Source organism: Amblyomma maculatum, unplaced genomic scaffold (genome assembly GCF_055883805.1).
Source record: "Amblyomma maculatum isolate TAMU_Amacu unplaced genomic scaffold, ASM5588380v1 scaffold_27, whole genome shotgun sequence".
NCBI lineage: Eukaryota > Metazoa > Arthropoda > Arachnida > Ixodida > Ixodidae > Amblyomma > Amblyomma maculatum.
In genome coordinates this window covers 2,195,475-2,217,551 of record NW_028146752.1, presented here as the reverse complement: position 1 = coordinate 2,217,551, position 22,077 = coordinate 2,195,475, and the positions used below count along the sequence as shown (strand labels likewise).

At 43.7% G+C, this 22,077-nt stretch overlaps 1 protein-coding gene and 1 long non-coding RNA gene across 2 annotated transcripts in view; both read left to right on the top strand.

The window, feature by feature from the left end:
• The window catches only part of LOC146170941 (uncharacterized), a 214,072-nt gene that overhangs the window by 42,748 nt on the left and 149,247 nt on the right, over positions 1 to 22,077 (top strand). Inside the window, exon 3 of the mRNA XM_084586700.1 lies at positions 4,907 to 5,309. Coding sequence (XP_084442826.1) covers positions 4,907 to 5,309 — 403 coding nt within the window. The remainder of the gene's footprint in view (positions 1 to 4,906; positions 5,310 to 22,077) is intronic.
• On the top strand, positions 9,490 to 17,634 carry LOC146170942 (uncharacterized). The gene is made up of 4 exons (XR_014703073.1): positions 9,490 to 9,870; positions 14,717 to 14,841; positions 15,970 to 16,051; positions 16,471 to 17,634. It is a non-coding gene; the product is annotated as an uncharacterized LOC146170942 (long non-coding RNA).

The following is a 22,077-nucleotide window of genomic DNA, read 5'->3' as shown; positions in this document are numbered from 1 at the left end:
GTCACTTCTCTTTATGAGTTGCAGCTGAAATGCCACACTGGTAAATTTCATCAGAGTTAAGTCACGTGTGAGCTTGTTCGATACGATGTGGCCGCGTTAATCACGCCATTGTGTTCTCTTTCTACATAAATTAAAGCACCTAGATACTGATATTTTTTACCTGATTTGTCGTACCAAATTGTCGATTGTGTTTATTAACCTTTATTAATGCAGGTTTCCCATTGCCATCCTTCCTTCTGTTTTAAACTATGTTCATTGTGTTATTTTTTCTGTGTGTAGTCCAGCGCCATTCTTGTAAAGTGCGTCGTCAAATTAAGGCTGCTGTGGTTTGTCGGCATGGGAAACTATACAAATCGATCAGTAAAACAGTTTGGCGTGGCTCTTCTACACAGTTTGCAGATTTTTAACAATCAGTTCAGTTCAGTCGTTCAGTCGTGTCCGACTCTTCGTGACCCTATGGACCATGTCACGCCACGCTTTCCGGTCTCTCACTATCTTCCTAACATCACATACCTTCATCTGCAGTGCCTCGAGGATGCCATCTAACCATCGCGTTCGCTGCCTACCCCTTCTCCGGCAACCCTCAACCTTTCCCAATATCAAATCTTTCTCCAGCGACTCCTCTCTTCTCATCAGATGACCAAAGTAGCTGAGCTTTAACTAGAGATTTGACCCTCCAATGAGCAGTCAGGGTTTATGGTCGACAGTATCGATTGATTTGATCTTCTGGCAATCCAAGGAACTCTCAAGAGTCTTCGCCAGCACCACAATTCAAACGCGTCAATTCTTCGGCGGTCAGCCTTTTTCACAGTCCAACTCTCGCATCCATAAATCACAACTGGAAAGACCATAGCATGAGTTATACGGATCTTGGTTGGCAGACTAATGTCTTGGCTCTTTACTAGGTGGTCTGGGCTAACCATTGTTCTCTTTCCCAGAAGCAGGCGTCTCCTAATTTCATGGCTGCAGTCTCCTTCCGAGGTAATCTTGGAGCCTAAGAAGAGAAAATCTGTCACAGCTTCCACTTCTTGTCCATTGATGCTCAAGGACTTGATAGGGCAAGACGCCATGATCTTTGTCTTTTTAATGTTCAGTTTAAGCCCAAACTTCTCACTCTCTTCTTTTTAACAATAAATAATCACAAGTACATCAAATATGCATGTTTCGCAAGTACGCTATGCGGACAGGCGAACATAAAAAAAAACTAATTGCTGTTATCATCCCCCGTTTAAATACGATGTAGTAACAAAATACTTATCCTCTTATATTATTAGTTTGTCAACTTGGAGACGGTCACATTTCTAGGCAGCTCTAATTTGTAGAACATTTCTAGAGCGCGTGTGTTACCAGAGATTCAGCTCTATATATAAAAAAAATATTCAATTTCAGTTCTCGTATTCATGCGTAAACGTCACCATGGCCGCCTAAACGGCTTCAGCTGCGGCGAGGTGTTTCAAGACACTCCATGTGCCATTGGCATACTAGGCATGTCTCTAACTTTCGCTTTTGGATGCCGAACTGGAAGAGATGTTCGTATGAAAAGCTAACCACGTCAAGAATGTTTTTCATGGATTGTCTCTGTCTTGCGTGCGTATTCGCATGAATATAATGGTAAAGTTCGGGGTGTATCTCTCGACAACCACACGTACACTGAGAATGCAATCGAATGGAGTAGCTACAGAGATGTGACTGCCTCTATTTTTATAATATAATATTGCCCGGTAGCTAATGTAGCCTGAATGTTCATTAACCGCTATCAGATAAGGCAGACAATTATTTCTGAAATTTGTGTACACCTCGTTTCATAACCTACACACGCGAGCAAGTTCAATGTGCTGCTTATTTCTTACCTGAAAGCTGCAAATAATAATTTGAAACACCGAGGATCGTAGAGGAAGGTCTCATTCTTAAAAGTCATTTCTTAACCCAACGGAACAGTGTTGCCAAGAAGTGCATGCCAAAATACGTGAGATGCTGACAGTGGGGGAAAATGTGGACCTACGCTCGCTAGCAGTATGGCTATTTACCCAGGGAATGTTGATCAATATTTGGCAAAATGTAGTACCTCTTGTTGTCAGCGGGATCATAATGAGCGAACAAAATTTACCAGCATACATAAAAGTATATCAGATGTTGGTAGTAATACCTAAATTAGCGAACACTATTTGCAAACGTGCACGAACGTATGTCAAATGTTCGCATTCCAATCTAAACGAGCGACCAATATTTGCCAACGCACACGAACGGATATGAAATTTTGGCAGACTGATCGAGCTGATGGACGATGTTGCCAAGCTCACACCAGTATATGCGAAATATTGGCGAGCCACACGTATAGCAGGACAATGTTTATCACTGGTTTCCAGACATAGTACTAATATCAGCAAGCAATGGCATACCTGGCCCGTTGTAACCAGCTTATAGTATGGCATGACCAATATCAGAAACATACCGGCAACAATGTGCTGCCCTTGGGCCGTGTTTTGCCAGCACATTTTCATCATCGGGCCGGTTAACTGTGCTACCTGGGTTATGGCTCCCAATTTACCGCAGTCTTTAGCTTTTTCTATGGTCAGGTGTAAACTTTTATGGTCATCTTTAGAAAATTCTTTGTTCGTCGGCTATAAATATTTGGTCCAAAAAGTTATAGCCGTTCCTATGGTAGTCTTTAGGTATTTTTTAGACTGTTCTATAGCAGTCTTTAACGTATTCTATAGACTTATGGCTCCCTATGTACTGCAGTCTTTAGCATTTTGTATGGTTGCGTACAAACTTTTATGGCCAGATATAGAAACTCCCATTTATGGTCGGTTATAGACGCTTGGCCCAAAATTCTATAGCTTACTATAGAAGTGTATAGCCTGTGGACTAATTCTAGTTTCCTAATGTAAGTAATGCATTCTTTAGCATTTTCTATGGTCAACTATATAAACACTCGCGCGTGCATGCGCAAGTGTGTATGTGCATGTTAATTTTCAATTCTATGCCTAAACAACTGAAAATTGAACAGCAGTCCCCACAACTAAAACCATCATAGGTCGGAGGTACTCACCGCAGGCGTACCTCCATGCGGCGACAGTGCTCCCACCAGTTACACCAAGATTGTGACGCAATGCATTTATCGGGCAGCGTTGTAGTTGATGACAAACGGTTTCTCGTTGCATACAGCACACAAATTCTAATCAAGCTAGAGTACAAGTCGCACGAGGGATTCGAACCGACGATATATGTTCTTTCATATAAGGGTGTACGCGTACTGGTCTATAGCTTTGGGTATATACAATATTCTATAGCCAGCTAAAACAGGTTATATGACTTGCAGTCTGTAACTTTAGAGGCATTGACATTTCTATAGATGGCTAAAAATAACTGTATGGCTACTAGTCTATAGCTTCGAGAGCATGCATTTTTCTATAGCCAGTTAAAGCAGCTTTTATGGCTTCCAGTCTGTAGATTTAGAGGTATTGACATTTCTAAAGATAGCTGGTATGACCACTAGTTTATAGCTTCAGGAGCATACACTTTTATATAGTCAGGTAAATCAGCTTATATGGCTATCAGTCTGTATCTTTAGAGCCATTAAAATTTCTACACACAGCTAAAAATAACTGTAGGACTACAAGTCTATAACTTCAGGAGCATGCACTTTTCTATAGCCAGCTAAAGCTGCTTGTATGGCTATCAGCCTGTAGCTTTAGAGCCATTGAAATTTCTATAGACAGCTAAAAGTAACTGCATGACAATTATGTATAGCTTTAGGAGCATACACTGTTCCATTGCCAGCTAAATCAGCTTATGTGGCTCGCAATCTGTAGCTTTAGAGGCATTTAAATTTCTATAGACAGCTAAATATATCTGCATTACTAATATTCTATTGCTTCTGGAGCATAAACTTTTCTATAGCGTGCTAAAACTGATATGGCTTGCAGTCTGTAGTTTTAGAGGCATTCAAATTTCTATACAGAGCTAAAGATAACTGTATGCGTAATAATCTATAGCTCCAGGAGCATAAACGGTTCTATAGCTTGCTAAAACTGATTTTATGGCCTTCAGTCTGTAGCTTTAGAGCCCTTCAAATTTCTTTAGACAGCTAAAGATTACTGTATGATTAATAGTCTATAGCTTCCCGGACATATGGTTTTCTATAGTTAGCTAAATAGATTTTGCATGGTCCAGAAGCTATAGACACAGTGGTAGAAAATTTTGTTATAGCTGCCTATAGATATTTAAATGGCACTTTATAGCCGACTATAAACGTCCAGCTGACCATAAACTTTTTCATTGAAGTACACAGACCATTTTTGTATGGGGACGGCTATGGAGCGAAAAATGCTAGGTTAACAGAGTTAGGAAGCGTGCAGATTGGGCCCGAGAAATAACTCAAGTTACTGACATTCTAGAGGAAATCAAGAAGAAGAAATGGGCATGGGCGGGACACGTAGTGCGAAGAGAGGATAACCGATGGTCGCTTAGGGTAACAAACTGGATTCCAAGGGAAGGAAAGCGTAGCAAGGGGCGGCAGAAAGTTAGGTGGGCGGATGAGGTTAAGAAGTTCGCAGGGGTCACGTGGATGCAGCTAGCACAGAGCCAGGTTAATTGGAGAAATATGGGAGCGGCCTTCCCTCTGCAGTTGGTATAGTCAGTCTGATGATGAGTAGGTGCATCATCTTGAGATGTCAATTCACGCAGGCTGGAATACACCGCCAGGGACTACAAAGCGTTTCTTATCTAGAGAGCATTTGAATTAAATTTGAACCAAATGGAGAGCAGGAATATTACCACCATTTACGTCAACATTGCGTCTTTGGTTGCAGGAATCAGAATAAATACGTAAAATCTATTTCAATCAACAGCTAAAGTCGCATCACGTTGCCCTCAATACCGGGGCAACGTCTCCTTCATGCAGCCGACACAAACCAACCTGTTTCTCGGAATCGTGTCTTCTTTCGGCACCGAGCGGCAGCATACTGCACAATCCGGCTGCGCAGCGCCTCCTCTTCTCGCGCCGAAAGTCAAGCAGCGGTGGGAGCGCTTTGCGAGGCTGCGCCGGCTATCATGCGCGCTGCTCGACGCCCTCGGTGGCCGTCAGTCACGTGGTCGGTCGGAGACCCATGTCGTCGTCTGCGGCGGGCAGGGTGGCTCCTACACTTCCCCGGGGATTTCTGTCCTGCAACAGGCTTCAACAGCCGCTGGACGATCCTCGCGGCGACCTGGGCAGGAGCTCATGCAGCTTGGCCGCCGATGGCGCATCCATCTGCTGGCCACCTGTGACGATCCTGGAGCATTCGGAGCCCAGCCTCGAGCTCCAGGTGCAGTGCGATTATGGTTCGGCGCGCTCTAGGCTGCCTTTCGTTCCTTGAAAACTCGGTCGTGAGTATCCAAACTTAAAGCTTTAACGTGACTGATTCCAATGCACAGTGGAAAAAGACATTGCGAAGAGGAGAAAGGCAGGACAATGCGCTTTGTTAAGCTGCGTTGTAGGCTTGTCCACTCTTAGTGGAACAAGCATGCTCTCTTCAAAACGCCAATGCGTACGAAACTGCCGCACTTAGGAGCAAACGGCACAAAGAGACCCGATGGTGAGGTCGCATCGCAAGCAGGGCGCTCTGGAGAGAGCATGCTTGTGCGCACTAGGACTGGACAACCGTGTTGAAACGCAGTGTCACGCCCGGGTACGAAAGAAGCAAATTAAATGATGGCGGGCAAGTGGAGCACGTTCTCTGAGCACGTAACAGGAACACCCCTCGGATGACACCTGACAGTGCCTTGAGCACTGCCATGTGTAACTAGGCAGCATACGGTGTAGGAATGCTCTGCTAGGTGTTGATTGAGACCACCTTGGGTTATTCAACTTTCACTTGTGCTTTTAGTATGAAATATGTTTTCTGTCTATATAATACTTGGAGGCTTCAAGAAGAGTGCTTAGGGGTTGCATAAAATAGTATAAATAAAATTGGTTAACTGCGCTTAATATACTGTACGATACGTTGCAGTGGTTGCAAATGGCAATATCAAAAACACTAGTATTTATGTTTAATTACTGGAAGGACTGAAGATGCCTGGTGTTTGTCTCCAGCCATAGTATCAAGATGCAGAAGATAATAGAGCATGGTTAGGGCGCTTAGCTACTACGACTGGTGACCAGGGTCGTCTACCAAGGTTCCTGTGTACTGTGCGAGGTGTGTGCAGGTTAAAAAAGAAAATAATGTGCCCGAAATGCTCCCCCTGCCTGAGCATTTCTCCTAAGCTGACTCGCTTTGGGACGCAATTTATAGGTAAACACATTAACCTGACCAAAACCTGCCCACGAGAAAATGGCACAAACGTGCCGTGAGCTTCCCTGCTTTGAAAAATATTGAATAACGAGTCCATTCCAAGAGATTCTGCTTCAATTTACGACTACGCAGCGAGGTAACGAAAGAACATGGCAGCTGTAACGTTAAGCGACAGGGATTGAGCAGAGTAGTGGCGGAAACAAACGCGAGATAATGAGATTGTAGTCAGAATAAAAAAGAAATGGACATGGGTAAGAGATGGAGTGCGAAGGGAAGATACTCGGTGGCCTCCAAAGGTGAGATGTTAGATTTCAATGGGCTGCCAAGAGAGCAAGGTGTGGCAGAAAGTCAAATTGGTTAATGAGATCAAAAGGTTATGGCTTGAAATAGGTGCAAGTGGCAGACGAAAAGGTTAATTGGAGGAATACGTTAGATACCTCTGCCTTGCAGTGGTTGTAGTCAAACTGATAACACTAACACAATATCATTTTGAACATAAATGGCGCGTAATTTCACTAGAACAACGAAATTCCTGGCACGTCGTGAGCACCGCCGGAAGGAACTGAACAAAGCTCAGGATGGTTCTTCGCGAACTCTTCCCTTGGGGCACACGTGGATTTGCCAAACAGCTCCTTTTACTTACGAAAGCTGAACACTACTTGACGCTTAGCTGCCCACGCTTGTGCGCTACATTATTCTAGAGCTGTGCACTCGCTCTTCCTGATGTAATGTAAGTAGAGGACTGTCTATTACGCGAAGCGTCTGGGCTCGTTGGGCCAGAAACCCGTCGCTGTACCGCAAAATAGTAGTGGAAAAATTTGATACTGCTAGAAACGCACGCACGCATTAGATATGGTATCAAAATTATGGCGCAAGCGTTCATTGTGCACCGGTCAGGGTTGGGGAATACCATTTTACTCTTTTTTTAGCACCCCTCTGCAATTCTACTAGCGGGGTTTTTACCATACGCATATGTACCTCAGTTTGAACGCTGTTAATTGTACAGGTAGGTATCCGGTGAGAAAGGATACTAATTCTGCCCTTTCCTCACCCCCCCAAAAAATACCCCCAAGGAAACAAAAAAATAAATAAATCACGGAATGAAAACGCGGTGTTAATTTCAAAGCTTGAGCGTGTCCCTGAATTTTTTTCTCTAGAGAAGGGTCACCATGGACCATCTTTTGCAATTCATGGTAAAACGGCGGTGCGGCGTTGAAAGGGTGCAGCCGGCGATCCTCGAGAGGCGAGAGGCGGCAGTCCTCTCCTTGAGCCTCATGGATTTACCTAGGAGCCCCTACAACGCTCAAGCCGCCTCGTAAATCTCTCAGAAAGCGGGAGGGTTAGGATCGTGTGCAGCACAGTAAAAAATTGTACACCCTTATCGGTGCTAAAGGGTGCTCCTGCAAAATACACCCACTGGAGCACCCTTCTAGCACCCTAATTCTCATATATACACCCTCATTTCGGCTCAAAAGGGTGCTTTTGCCACTAAGCACCCTTGATTTTATGTAGGGTGTAGCACAGGTGCTGAAAGGGTGATAAAAGCCTGCTCAGAAATGAGTGAAGGTTGCATTTCAGTACTTACAAATACCTTATACAAAAATAAACAAGCCCAGAACAGCGGTTAAAGAACCGCCAGTGAAGTGCCGTTTTCCAAAAGCGCAGCTCTAAAGGGTAATTTGTCTACATTACATGCTGGAATACTATCTTCGAAACAAACTTTCCAAGATCGCTCGCCATAATGAGCATTCCGAATGCGCCATCTTACCGCATTAATGACATGAAACAAGCGATTCCAATAATCATCCACTTTATTAACTCTGTTCTTTCTAGCGCGATATTCGTCGTGTATATATTCATATAAGTTGCAGTTATTCTTCCATCAATATAAGAATGGATATAATCTTTTTGACTGTGACCTTTGCATTTAGAGAGATTCTAGTATTTGATGATTAAATTTACATTTTATTTCAATTCAGCTAAACAATCAGACGCAAAGGAATGTATTTCAACAATTACTATTTTATTCATATGTAGTAAACCAATGCATAAAACATGGAAATAAGAGAGAAGATGCCTGAGGAGACACCCCGGCTAAAATATCTGACCGCCACACCTACGGTCACGAAGAAAAAGTGAAAACCTGGCATGTGCAAGGAAAAAGGGCCATATTTAATTAGTACAGCTTTTATACGGCTCTTCATGGAATCACGCAGTAGAATGTACAACTATTTCAAAAAATAGTTTATTTGCGGGAAAAAAAAACATACGCCATCAAAGTTATCATCCAGCCTCATCTCCACCATTTGCGCAAATTGAAGCCGGAGAAAGTGTTCGTCCACTGCAATTAATTTCTCTAAATCAAAACAACGAGCTGGGATACAACATTTTCGGTGCAGGGATAGCGCTTAGCTTACTATAGGCCAACGCTCATCTCGTGCTCAGTGTACAAGAACCGACCTGAATCAAGAGTGAAAACTGGGTCTGATTAGCTGCAGCATCTTTCAGTCGAGCATTAAACAGATTACTTGCAGCCTTAACAGCACATCGTATCGAAGCCTGGAACGCATCTGCTAAAGATAAGGAGAGAGCCGAGTCGGTCTAGTAGGTGCGTAATACCAGAAACGACAGAACAGCGCTGTATAAGGGTTTTTGAAAATACGAACTAAACCTGAATTCGCACAACATAAGAAAGCTGGAATGAGACAAGCTGGGGCGTCAAGAGTGCAAGGCGATTGAACAGCCGATCATCGAGGGATAAAAAAAAAAACGGCCCCCTGCAACGCTTTTTACAATGATTCACATATCCAACAGCTAGCTGCAACATGATAGAACAGGGGCGGAACAGCTTTGCTAAAGCCGACAACGTGCGCTCGCTGATAGCCGATACGGTCCGAGCTGCCAAAGCGCATACGTGCGCCAGCAAAACACGCGTGGCGCTCGTGTTTCTGCGTTTCTCTACTGCCTTTTACTTTTGTATATTTCGCGGTTTCTGCAAGGCTTCAGGTGTACAGCAGAGAACGGTGATGTGAAACCGAACCGGAGCGGTAGTCCAAGAGACGACGGTGACCCTATGCCGCCGTGCGCAGAGGCCCAAAGTTATTCTATCCGAGTGATACGCGTTGAAAGCGCCACGAAATGCACTGTGCGCTCTCAGACGCTGGCCATTTATTTATTTTTTTTTGGTCGCTCCTTTCCTCACACTCATGTTGGCTAGCTCTGCCTCCTCTGCTTGGGTGGAGAGGAGGGCACCGCACGACGCCGAGGCCTTTCCCACTTTCCCTTACACATGTCCACAGCGCTGCGGTGTTTATCTGAAGCGCTGATCACGCGATGCGATCCTTCCCGTCATCCCTCCGTTTTTCAAACTGATGCGCCGTTGCTGACGCTTGGGCTAACGAGTTCCTTTGTCTGTCGCCGGCCGTTCGCAGCCGGAAACGTTGCTTGTGCGTTGCTTTGCTTGGTTTCTGCGTTCTATGTTAATGCGAAGAGGATGTTTATCTCTCAAGGCTGCTAGCATACTTGACACAAGAGCAGCATCATGCACTGTGGAGGTCTCGTCAACCCGTCGTCACCGTTGTCAGTGAAATTTCAGGTAAGCATACCTATATTACTGTACCTATATTACGACCTCTTTTTGTCAAATACCAATCTTGAAATGAGGTAGGCTTATGCTTGTGGAACTTTTATTTGTGCTTTGTGGATGTTTCATTCACTCAGGCACTAACACTCGCAAGTGAGATAGTTGGTCATGGCGCTTGTTGGCCGGTAGTGCTGTGGGTACGAACGACACTTGAGCGCTGTCAAAGTATCTTCTAGACCTGCCGAAAAATTTCTTTATTCGACATGGCTTTCAAGAACGCATGACGTGACAGTAAAAGCTTATAAAGTTAACACGTAGCACAATTGCGGATAGCAATTGAGCTTTTTTTTTTTTCTAGAAGCACTGCTCGCCCTCACAGAAAGGAAATTAGAAGGGAATCCATAGCGTGAGTGTTTTAAGCGGAGAGTTATGCGTGGGAAACGGGTGGCATTATAGTTACTTCGGGGCTTCGAATAGCCGACCGTTCTCATAAATAGAGGCGTACGGGCAGCGTGCCGCGCAGCAGACACGTTGATCTCTACGGCGAGTGCGCCGTGTCGTTTTGTAATTGCTTTTCTCTGGTCACTACATGCAGAAAGAACACAATTGCCGCTTTTGTTTCTAGTTTAGGTTCCGACTAGCAATAGGCGGCCACGGACTAATTCTATGGCTCTAGACCTCTTTGCCTTGAATTCCTAATAGCTCACAGAGGTTAATGCTGTAAGCCGCTTTGCTTACCTCTGCAAGTTTGTCTTAAACACTCGGCACTACCGCAATAACATGTTCCCCCGGTGAGTTCCCACCTTGGCGACAAAGCGCTAGCGAACATGACACAGGCTTTTCCAGTCGCTATCCCAAAGTCGCATCATATGTCCGCGAATCATTCCCGGAGATTGGACCTTTTTTGTGGTGTCTCTCTGCTCACTGAACATCATTGTGACTTTTGCACAACTTTACACTGCAGCGGTTTCACGTGATCCATTGCAAGAAACTTTGTGCGCGCCGAATATGCAAATATTTTTTCATTAGGCATTTTTTCTTTAAGGGTGTGTTCAGATAAGAACACTAATCGAAGTTCTATGGCCCTTTTTTTTTCAAATTTTTGTATATGGTGGGCAAATGTCTCAGCACAAAGAAAGTTGCTTTAGTTTTGCAGGATGCGGTGCAGTTTTCTCGAAAAAAAAAATCCTATATCACTGTTCACTACAGTGGAAAAACGCAATTTTTGCCGTTTCAAAACGTTGCAAGTTTGCAGACCGGTTAGAGTACTAAAATTTTGTAATCTATTGTTTTTTGCCCACCAAATCTATGTAACTTTTACTTGTATTGGAAGTATTAAAAACAGGTTTTGTTGTTGCAGTTGGTTTAGTAAAAAATCGCTAACATTGCTGCAGAAGCAACGTGCGGCAAAAAAGTCAATTTTCAACCTTAAATACAGGCATGATGCATTATGTTTTTAGCATTGTCTTTTTTCCGTTCTTTATTCAGATAATTGCCTAAATTTCAGGTAAAATTTGAAGCTCTAAACTGCTACGTGTGTTCTCCACAACGCATAAAATTCGCCCAAGATTCGAAAACAGCAAAAAACACTCAACTTTAAAGAAAAACGTCATCAATATTTAAGAACATCCGTCACAATATTCCTCACTACCTCATAAATATTACAGCCTGAAAAAGTGTTGCATTATATTGTTTAAAATTATAAAGGGTATAAAACTGAATGCTCGTTTTGAAAATTGCCAGCATCATAGCCCTACATTCTGGCCCGACTTAATAAAGAGTTTGACCTGAAACTTTTTCGCTACATTATGCAGGACTAGTTCTCTTTTTCTGCAAAAATTGAAGCTGTAGATTTCTTTTTTCTTTCTCCATATTATTTTGAAATCGGCCGAAATTTAAAATTATAAAAAAAACGAACAACTTTGACTCGAATTTGGAAAACTGCCACATTTTCAATTTGTATCGAAGTCCATGAAAACAATCTTAAGTACTTTATAAACATCATGTACTATTCTGTACCGCAATATGTAAATTAAAATGTAAAAATAAATATAAAACTAAATGCATGTTGTCATTCTATAGAAGTGCTTATGGCCTGCCTTTATGGTGTTGGCGTCGAAAGTTCGATTTATTATTTGCTGAATTTAGTTACATTTTACTCTTATGCAATATGCAAAGCCTTTTCAATGCCTCTAAAGTCGTTTTCTGCTTGTTGGCAGTGCTGATGATTGCTTAAAGTGGAATGAATTCGCTATTTCTAACAATTTCATGGGACATCGTCAGTGACGAACTTTTTCACTATCCTATTTTTTTTCTCTTTTTTTTTTGCGAAGAGCTGAGCTAATCAATCCAGTTCCTAATTATATTATTTCATTTCTCCTTTATGAGAAAAATTGAAAATACTCTGTTCTTGAAGACAATCTTTCTAATGTGCACATAATTAGAATCATAAGCAATTAACACTCTTTGCAGTATGATAGTTTAGTTGTAATTTTATATTTATTTATAGCAGCAATACGAATGAGCCGAGATGATGAGCATTCTTGACGACTGAGCCATCTAGCCCAGAAAAAAGACGAGCCAACACGCGGTGAACCCCCTGTCCACCTAACCTGCAAAGTGTATGTAACATGCAGTTTAGGTGAACGGCGGTTTTGCTCTGTGTTAGCTCGCCTTTTTCTGGGCTATATACCTCTGTCGACTAGAAAGCTCGCCATCTCGGCACATTTGTGCTACTGCTATAATGAAATATAAAATTCTACCTAAACTGTCATGCCGCAAAGTGTTTTGATTATGATTCAAATTAAGTGCAGATTAGAAAAATGGTCTGCAAAAATAGGGTATTGTCAATGTTTATCGTTATGGAGAACTGAAATAGCATAATTATAAACTAGAGGGATAGCACATCACCTGTGTGTGTGTGTGTGTGTGTGTGTGTGTGTGTGTGTGTGTGTGTGTGTGTGTGTGTGTGTGTGTGTGTGTGTGTGTGTGTGTGTGTGTGTGTGTGTGTGTGTGTGTGTGTGTGTGTGTGTGTGTGTGTGTGTGTGTGTGTGTGTGTGTGTGTGTGTGCGTGCGTGCGTGCGTGCGTGCGTGTGCGTGCGCGCGCGTGTGTGTACACAGGATGGAGAAAACTTCTGCCGTCACTTACACTCCACAAAGGCATGCGGCTACTTGCAGTCAGTTACGCATCACAGGCAGAGGCTCAGATTAATGATTCGGGATTTGGTGTAGGCAGGCTGTAATGCATTGTTAGCCATGCTTTGTACCATGAAATAGCGAATTTATTCCACATTAAGCATTCATCAACACTACCAACAAGCAGAAAATGACATTACAAGCATTGAGAACGCTCTGGGTATTGCATAAGTTAAAGTATAGCTAAATTCAGCAAATAAATCGAACTTTTGACGCCAACACCACAAGGGCAAGCCATAAGCACTTTTATAGAATGACAACATGCGCTCAGTTTTATATTTATTTTTACATTTTAATTTAAAAATTGCAGTACATTTTAGTACATGATGTTTATAAAGTACTTACGATTCTTTTATGAGCCTTCGATAAAAATCGAAGGTATAGCAGTTTTTAATTCGAGTCAATGTTCGTTTTTTATAATTTTGAATTTCGGCCGATTTCAAAATAATATGGAGAAAGAACAAACACGTCTAGACTTTTCAATGTTTTTAGAAATAGACAACCAGGCCGGGATAATATAGAGGAAATGTTTCAGTCGCAGCACTTTAAGTCGTGCCAGAATGTAGGGCTGGTTGGTTCATAGGAAGGGAAAGGCGCAGTATCTGTCACACTTGCTCTGTGGACACCTGAACCGCGCCGTAAGGGAAGGGATGAAGGTGGGAGTGAAAGTGGATAGAGAGAAAGGGGGCTGTAGTGGAGGGCTACAGAGTAATTTCGACCACCTGGGGATCTTTAACGTGCGCTGACATCGCACAGCACACGGACGCCACTTCGTTTCGCCTCCATCGAAACGCAGCCGCCGAGGCCGGGATTCGATCCCGGGAACTCCGGCACAGTAGTCGGCCGTCTTACCACTGCACCACCCCGGCGGGGCAAATGTAGGGCTGAAAATTAACAATTTTCAAAATCAGCGCTCAGTGTTATACTTGGTTTTACAATTTTAAACAATATAATGCAACACGTTTTCAGGCTGTAATATTTCCGAGGTACTGAGGAACCTTGAGAGGATTTTTCATAAATATCGAAGATTTGTTTTAAATTGGCATGAAATTTACTCCTTTTAATAATATTACTGTTTACGAAACTTGGTCGAATTTTATGCATTGTGGACAACACACCTAGCAGTTATAGAGCTCCCAATTTTGCCTGAAATTTAGAAAATTATCTGAATAATAAAGAGAAAGAGACTCAATGCTGAAAAATCACGCATCATACCCGTATTTGAAGTTGAAAATGGACTTTTGTGTAGCGAGTTGCTTCTGGAGCAATGTTTGCGATTTTTTGCGCAATCGACTGCAATAACAAAACATGTTTTTAATAACTACAATGTAAATGTTACGCAGATTCAATGGGTAAAAAAAATAAGCGATAAAATTTTTGTACGCTAGCAGCAGGTCTCCAAACCTGCAACTTATTGAAATGGCAAAAACGGCGTTTTCAACCTGAGTGACATACGATTTTCTTCCCGAGAAAACTGCGGCGTATCTTGCAAAACTAAAGGCCATTTCTTTGTGTTGAGACCTTTGTCCACCACACATAAATAATTCATTGCAAACAGAAAATGGTCGTTCGACCTCGATTGCAGTTCTCGTCTGAACTCACCCTTGAATATCTTTTGGCCATTTGTAGTGTTTTTATAATCTTATAGGAAAATTGTATGCAGATGCTGATGCCCATTTTCAAGATTGTGTTGACCTGCCAGAAGATGAAATGCCAGACATGGCGAATAATGCATTACAGCCTGCTGACACCCAAGTCCCGAATTATTAATCTGAGCCTCTGCCTCTGGTGCGTAACTGACAGCAAGTACCCGCATGCCTTTGTAGAGTGTGTAACACCACATAATGCGCACTTTCTTTAAACAATTCTTTGCTCACAGAATGACATTTCATCAAGTCTGTTGTGTTGTTGTTGTCTTCAGAGTAACTTTTAAACAGATGTCGATTTTATTGCTTTTATAATCACACAATATGAAGGCCAAAATATCAAAAAAAAACTAGGTTATTATGTAAATAATACATGGAAATGGACTCTATATCCATCCTACTAATGAAAAAAATGATTGCATAGCTGATCACCGAGGACACAGAAAAAGGTTTGTATGTTAAAAATTTCGGCCATTTCATAATAGCGCTATTGGTTAACGCACTTGCAAAGACCAATAGGCTTGAATTTTTTCTTTCCCTTAGTTTAGAAAAGACTTCACAAAGGTCGCAAGGTCAAATGTGCCTGATTGCATTTGTCATGACGTGACAGTACAGTTAGTCTTGAAAGGAAAGAGAGAAAACTGCATATACTGAACCAATTCCGCAGTATAAAAATACTTGAAGCCACTTGAACAGAATTTTTTATTCCTTGCTTCTTTCACTTTCAGCATATTTGCTTAAGTGTTTTTAATTTTGCTATTATAGTTATTCCACTAAACAATGCCTCAAATATTTTTTATATGTTAATTGGGCTTTTAAAATGTATAGAAAAACTATTGGTTGATTATTGTGAGAGAGAAATTTTCTATATAATCTAATCCCCATGAATTTGCCTGCGAAATTTATGCAGTAAAATTGTGAACCTGCTTAAAAATGTGAACTTTTGTACAGAATTTACTTTAATTATCTGAACATTTCTTTGAAAAGCATAAAAATTATTTCCTACATTTCTTACACGATATGTTGGCATCAACTACAAGTCCTAGTTTCAATCAGGACCCAAAATGTCCTTTTCGCCAAAAAGAGAGAGGCAATTTATCAGCGTACGACTTCAAGCAGTAGTTTCCAAAAATAAACTGGGATTGTCGGTCTCTTATGATAATTAACTTGGTGTGGTGTGAGTACAGTCTTATCGCTGGACTTGATTGCTTTCCTTAAAAGACAAATTTTGCTCTCACTCAGAAAGTGGCATATTTGCATCTTTTTTCAGACTGGATGTCGCAGTCATGAGGATAACCGCGCTGAGCGTCGGAAAATTCCCCCCTCTCCAAGCCATTTTCATACAAGAGTTCGTAAGTCCTACCAACTAGACTCGCATGATATATGTGCTGTACAACGTGGAAAGTTAAATAATGTATTTGTAGCCGAAGAATTTACCTTTAACTTTACAAGGTTGAGAGAAAATGGCACCAGTTACGTTTTTATATACTTCGTATCTCACAGCAGTCATATTCACGCATAAAAAGCTGATTACTGTACTTTAGTCTGTAAGACCTTTCCTGAAGACTAGAAATGTATTACCATGTCATTCTGCATTCAGTTTGCATGCATAGTATCAGGTATATCTTTTTACTAGCTGGTTTTGATATTTTTGTAATCAGACTAGACCTAAATATTGTCGAGGGATATTTTCAGTTTAGCGAAGTAAAAACAGCTTAGTACTGAGTCAATTAACACCTATACATTACAAATTTACCTTTTTTTACTGCAGGATCAAGACTTTCCAGCTCTCGCCATGCTTTATTTTAAGGAGCTAGCGACGTTCAGCATCGTGCTGGGTGCGCTAACTGATGCACTTGGAAATCTAGAGTTTGCTGCATTACGGCCACCTTTGGCCTCTCGCCTCGGCCGAGCGTCTCCCTCAGCCAAGCCACCTGCTGACCTGAACCAAGCGTTTATGGACACTGGGCGCTCCGCACACTCCGAGCCCACGCAACAGGGAACGTCCACATGGACTTCCTTCTTCCAGCATTCGGTGACTGTTATCAGTTCATATTCATATTTGTTTTGCCTGTTAAGGTTATGTTGCTTTTTAGTCTAGTCTAATGTGTTTGTATAAAAAGATGTTCCTAGTTTGACCGGTCTGGTCGTGTGTCTGTTTAATCCCAGAAAATCAACCCTTTAATTGCTGGTTATTGAAGAACCTCCTCACATTTATGTAGTCTACTGTAGCGAGCGCATTGAAGAAACACTTTTTCTACCTCTTCGTTGAGCACCAGTGCCTATTGTCTACAGGCAATGCAGAAGGAGATTGTTTCCTAGGAGAAAATTGGCTCTTCAAAATGCGTTTTAAACCTTAAGCATTCAATGAGCTAGTTGTCCTAGTGCAGCTCTTTTTGAAGATGAATTTTATACACCAGGAACAGTTGTGATGAAATTTATGAACAAGATTGTGAAAAAAATTCATGATTTGGTTGCGATTTCAATGTTCATAAGTGCAAATTTTTGTGGCACTTTTACACATTCTTCTTTAAATTAAAGTACTGGGCACTACTTAGTTCTGAGGATTCTAATATGAGTAAATGCAAGCAAAGTATACTAGTTTTCTTCATGGCGTATGGGCAAGAAAAGGCGAGATACATTTGTTAAGTGTCAATAAATAAAATGCTTGACTGTTCTACAAATGCCGTTTTGTTACTGTGTTTTACAAATGGACTCTGGCTTAGGAAGTTGCCACAGCCTTGTTGTTTCCTAAACTTTCTTTTGGGTTGAAAGTGTGAAAGTACATTGTTTCTGGCTGGTTATTCAAAGAAATTTTTTTTCTATGGGCACATTCTTCAGGTTCAGCCAGCTAAGGCATACAGAGTAAGCACATTGGTGCTAGAAGCTGGTCAGGTGCTTGGATGCAGATGATGTCTGACCAATGCTCTAACTTGTAGAATGTAAACAGGTTTGCATTTTACATGCGTATGGGTCAGGTTACCCATACACCATTTATACTTTTATTTACTTCATTTCTTCGCAACACTGCACATAAGCACTCATACTGTGCTCAAGCCTACGTTTTGCTTTACGAGGGACATACAAGGTCATTTGGAATGCTCAGGCTGGGATTGCTGCACGAGCACGTATACCGCCTGCAGCACCCTTCCTTGGGGAACGGTGTAGCACACAGTGCTGCAACACCCTTCTGCTGCAGCACCCTTCCTTCGGAGAAGGGTGCTGCAGCAGAAGGGTGTTAAAATATTTATAATTAGCGTGCTCCCCATGTGACAAGCCAATTACACCCTTAAGGGTGTAAAATGTTTTACTGTGAGGGAGGCGAGCAAAGGTGGCTTCCCGCTTATTACCTCTTTCTGTTTTGGTGGCTGGAGCGCTGAAACTGTCCTGCGGTAGCCAAAGCCATGCAATGTCTACAAATCTGAGAACTACCTGCAATAGATTACCTGTTCTGATAACGCTCTTAGCGGCTTCTCCTTCATCGAGGCGCAACCGCCTGATTAGGATTACTTACAAACTTTCGTGCACGTGCAGTGTGCAGAGGTGAAAGAGTGCGAGCGAAAGGAAATAGTACATAAGGCATTGATAACTGCGGAAAAATTAATGAGGATGAGCTGTGGCCCGGAAGGGGTGCTCTAGGAGCTTTACGATTAATGCATGGCGAGAGAAGAAATACATCTCTCTGAGTTGCTGCAAAAAGCGAGAGTAGGGTGTGTCGCGACAAATAGAACAAATGTGGAATGGACGCCAAGAAATATGCACGAGTGTTTGTAGTTTGCACCGAAGCTTTCATCAAATAAATCGTTTTGTGAGTCATCATCCTAATATAGAAGGAATGCATTCAACGGCTCGCAATTCACCTGTCTTGGTCTGCAGAATTTTGAACGTCCGCAGGGCTTCTCTCACCCACCCTGAGAAAAGGGCTGCGTTCTAGTGGGCCATAACACTGCTGCGTGCGGGCAGAAAACAGTTTTATTGGTTTTCGACCTACTCTGTATAGGCCTATAAGATACCTATATTTCTGCACAATTATCACTTTAGATTGTGAGTCTGGCACGCAGCCGTGACGTTGGCGCAGAAACAGAGGAATGAGACAGATGTGAACCTTTCATGAAAAATAACTCATACCATGACGTCAACAACAACGCCTCTAGGATGTGTGGGGCTACATGAATGTGCAGGCCGCTCAGCTCCGGGCAACGTTGTATTAAAGAAAATAACATGCGAGCCACAGGTACCGCGCCCGGCAAATCTAATGCTGCATAAAATAATACACCCATGCTACTCTTCCCTCCTTTTGTTCTTTTATGCTTCTCATTCATCTGGCGTGCAGGTCATAGAAGTAGAGCAAAGTAGAGTTCTGGGCTAGTTGGTAATACATGATAAGTGGGAGGCTTAGTGCGGAACAGACAAGGACAGGAGAGGCACACAGGACGAGAGCTAACTTACAACTGAAAATTTGAAGGGAAAAAGTACGAACTCGAGGAAACAATATGTGCGCATGCTCTAAAAAGCCCTGAATTTGCATGACTGGAAAGACAAGATAATCTGTCTGTTCTGCGCTAAGCCTCCCACTTATCAGGTCATAGAAGCCTATAAAAAGAGGCACTGTAGAGGGGTGGTAGTTGGGGCAGCGGAGGAGAGTGCTGGGACTATGTAGGGCGCAAAAGGTGTAGACTGGTGCATGCACGGGTAAGTCGAAGCACTTGGTTGTTTCTTAGCCTTCGGGTAGCTAGCATGTATAGAGCTGCATATGCCTGTAGCGCGTAATGTGATACTCATCTCTCTTGAGGTCTCGAAGAAGAATAACACATCAGTGTAGGCACTGTGAAAATTAAGGAGCAGATTATGAGGAGTCCTGTCTTATTAAAGGTTCCCGCTTTCGACAGCCCGTGTTTGCGTGCGACCGCTGTGTGAAAAAGGCAGGCGAGTTCTTTCGGTTCTTTGTCTAGAATGTCTTGGTTGCATCGAAACGTCTCGTATATTGCAACTAATATTTTCTACGTATTGTTGGTTTCAATATCCGTCGCCACGCGGCATTATATTTTGGATCAATTTTTTTTAGTGCGTAGCAATACTAGCCGCAATCACGCATTTAGCCGATGTCTGTGCTAGCGCTCACTCTCCATCTCTCTTTTTGTGAACTTGAAATACAGAAAGAGAAGCTGGCGTCGCGCGGCTCAGCATTGAGAAGGAGGCGGAGCGGCCGCAGAGCTGCAGCAGCAGCTCTCTCTCTCTGTCCTTCCCTCCGTGAACTTGAAGAGGAGAAAGAGAAGGTGGAGATGCCCGCATCATGCTATTTACAATGAGGGGGCCGAGCGGGGGCACAGATGCACCCAGTGAGAGTGTATGGCATGTCACAGTTGCGGACGTCGCAGCCGTCACTGGGCGGCGGGCAGAGTTGTACGAGCGTGTGTTAAGCAGGAGATACATGCAAGAGAAACATACTTACGTATATGTTTCTCTATGACACATGTGCGAAAGCTTGACCGGCGTGCCGCAGCGAACGCCGCATGCCGCAGCGAACGCCGCATGCGAACTGCCGCCGCAGTGCCAGCCGGGACACATGGAAAACCGCGCGTCCGGCGAGCCGCGAGCGAGCTCCCCCAAGCATGGCGGAAGTAGCCCCAAGCTCCGCCCACAGCCGGTGCCACCGCGCAGCGGAGACGGAAGGCTGCTTGGCTTGATAAACTTCACATGAATTCACGCTCCTAGACGAAATGACAAAACAGCGATGTTATCAGAAGGATTATCTGCTGTACTCGTGCAACAACAGCATGCCTACACACGTACGAAGCTTTCGGCAACGATGCCACCCGCGGACGCGCTGGGCGACGAACTTCACCGATTCGTGCTTGCCCTAGTCGTCGCTAGGCCTAGCCGGTGTCGTACCGAAGAGGCAGCGGATAGCGCTTCGGAACGGGCCAACGCTGTAATAAAGGTTCGAATTTCATCACCGGGGTACTCAGAAGGCCATCTTATAATAGAATGAACATAAGCTCGATTTGAGCAGAGCATTCGGCAGCGGAGCGAGCAGACTTTTGGCGATCGACCGGGCAGCAGCAGTGGTTGGGCGAACAAACTCGCTTGTGTCGCAGTTATCACTCGTAGCAGCACTTCAGTATTGGCTGGCGATCTTCACAATTTACTTGTAGTTGACAGTCCTGTATTTAGTGACTTTTTATGTACACGAAGAAATAATACTGAAGGGTTTTTGAGATGCCGGCGCGTCCGCGTCGTCTGCTCGGCAGTACCTCGACGGTGGAGCCGAGAGGCGTTCCACCGCACAGCCGTCTACGTCACCATGACGTCGCCGCTGTTCGGGCTCGCATTGGCTGCATCCACTCGACGGAGCGTCGCTTCGCCACGCTTCGCATGCGGACTGCCGGAGACATCTGCCCGGTTGGACGCGAGCGGCGAGCGCCGGTTTGCCGGATCGGACTCGTCCGGACGCGTCGCGCCGGAGCGGATCGCACTCGCTTTTCGGACATGTGTCCCTGCCTTTCCGGACTGAGCAGTCGTGTGTCGCTCGCGCGTCCTCAACTTGGGCATCTCTACCCTCGCATCAGTCACTCCTAAGCCTTCACGGACAGGAGACGTGTACGTGCGCTGCTCCCTAGACTTCGGCTCCGATACGCTCGTCGTGTTGTGAAGCAGCTTGTGCTTACCTCCACGCCTGAACTGGCGCTCGCCTTCAGGCGCATTACCCTGCTCTTGGATTACATTTCTTCGTTCTAAAGACCTCTCACTGCTCGGAACGCGTTATTGCCGAAACTCAGAAGCATCTGTTCTGCTCACGCCCTACATTGTCCTCAAATCTCTCCCCCCCCCCCCCCCCCTGTGATCACATTCCAGACTTTTCAATCGCAGAACAGTGCATTCCAAAGAGGATTTCAATACATTGTGCCTGCTTTCGTTCATTTGTAATAAGAACCATTGAAGATGGTGTAAGGAAATCTGAGAATGTGGCCATGCCGCGCAATGGCTTCGCGCTTCATTGGATGAAGCCGGGGTGTCCGGCACTGCGCCGTCGGTTCGCCGTGCTTGACGTGCTGACGCACAACGGTCACGTTGAAAGCGGGAAAGTGATCGTACTGATTTGATATTGCAGCAAAAAGGCGCTAGAACCTAGAAGCGCAAGCAGCGACTATGAAATCGGGTGTAATTTTTTATCGCACAGAATAACTATGTTTTTTTTTCTTTATTCATGCTGAGCGTCGCCAAGCTAGTTTACCCGTTCTTTTGTCTCGGAAGATGAGCTAAGATGCATCTGGAATGGCTGCAGCCACTGGCATCGGTTCCCACATGATCTTGAATGGGCATTTACAAATCGGCGACGGGCAAGCACGCTTGTTACTGTTTCCACCTGCAATTCATA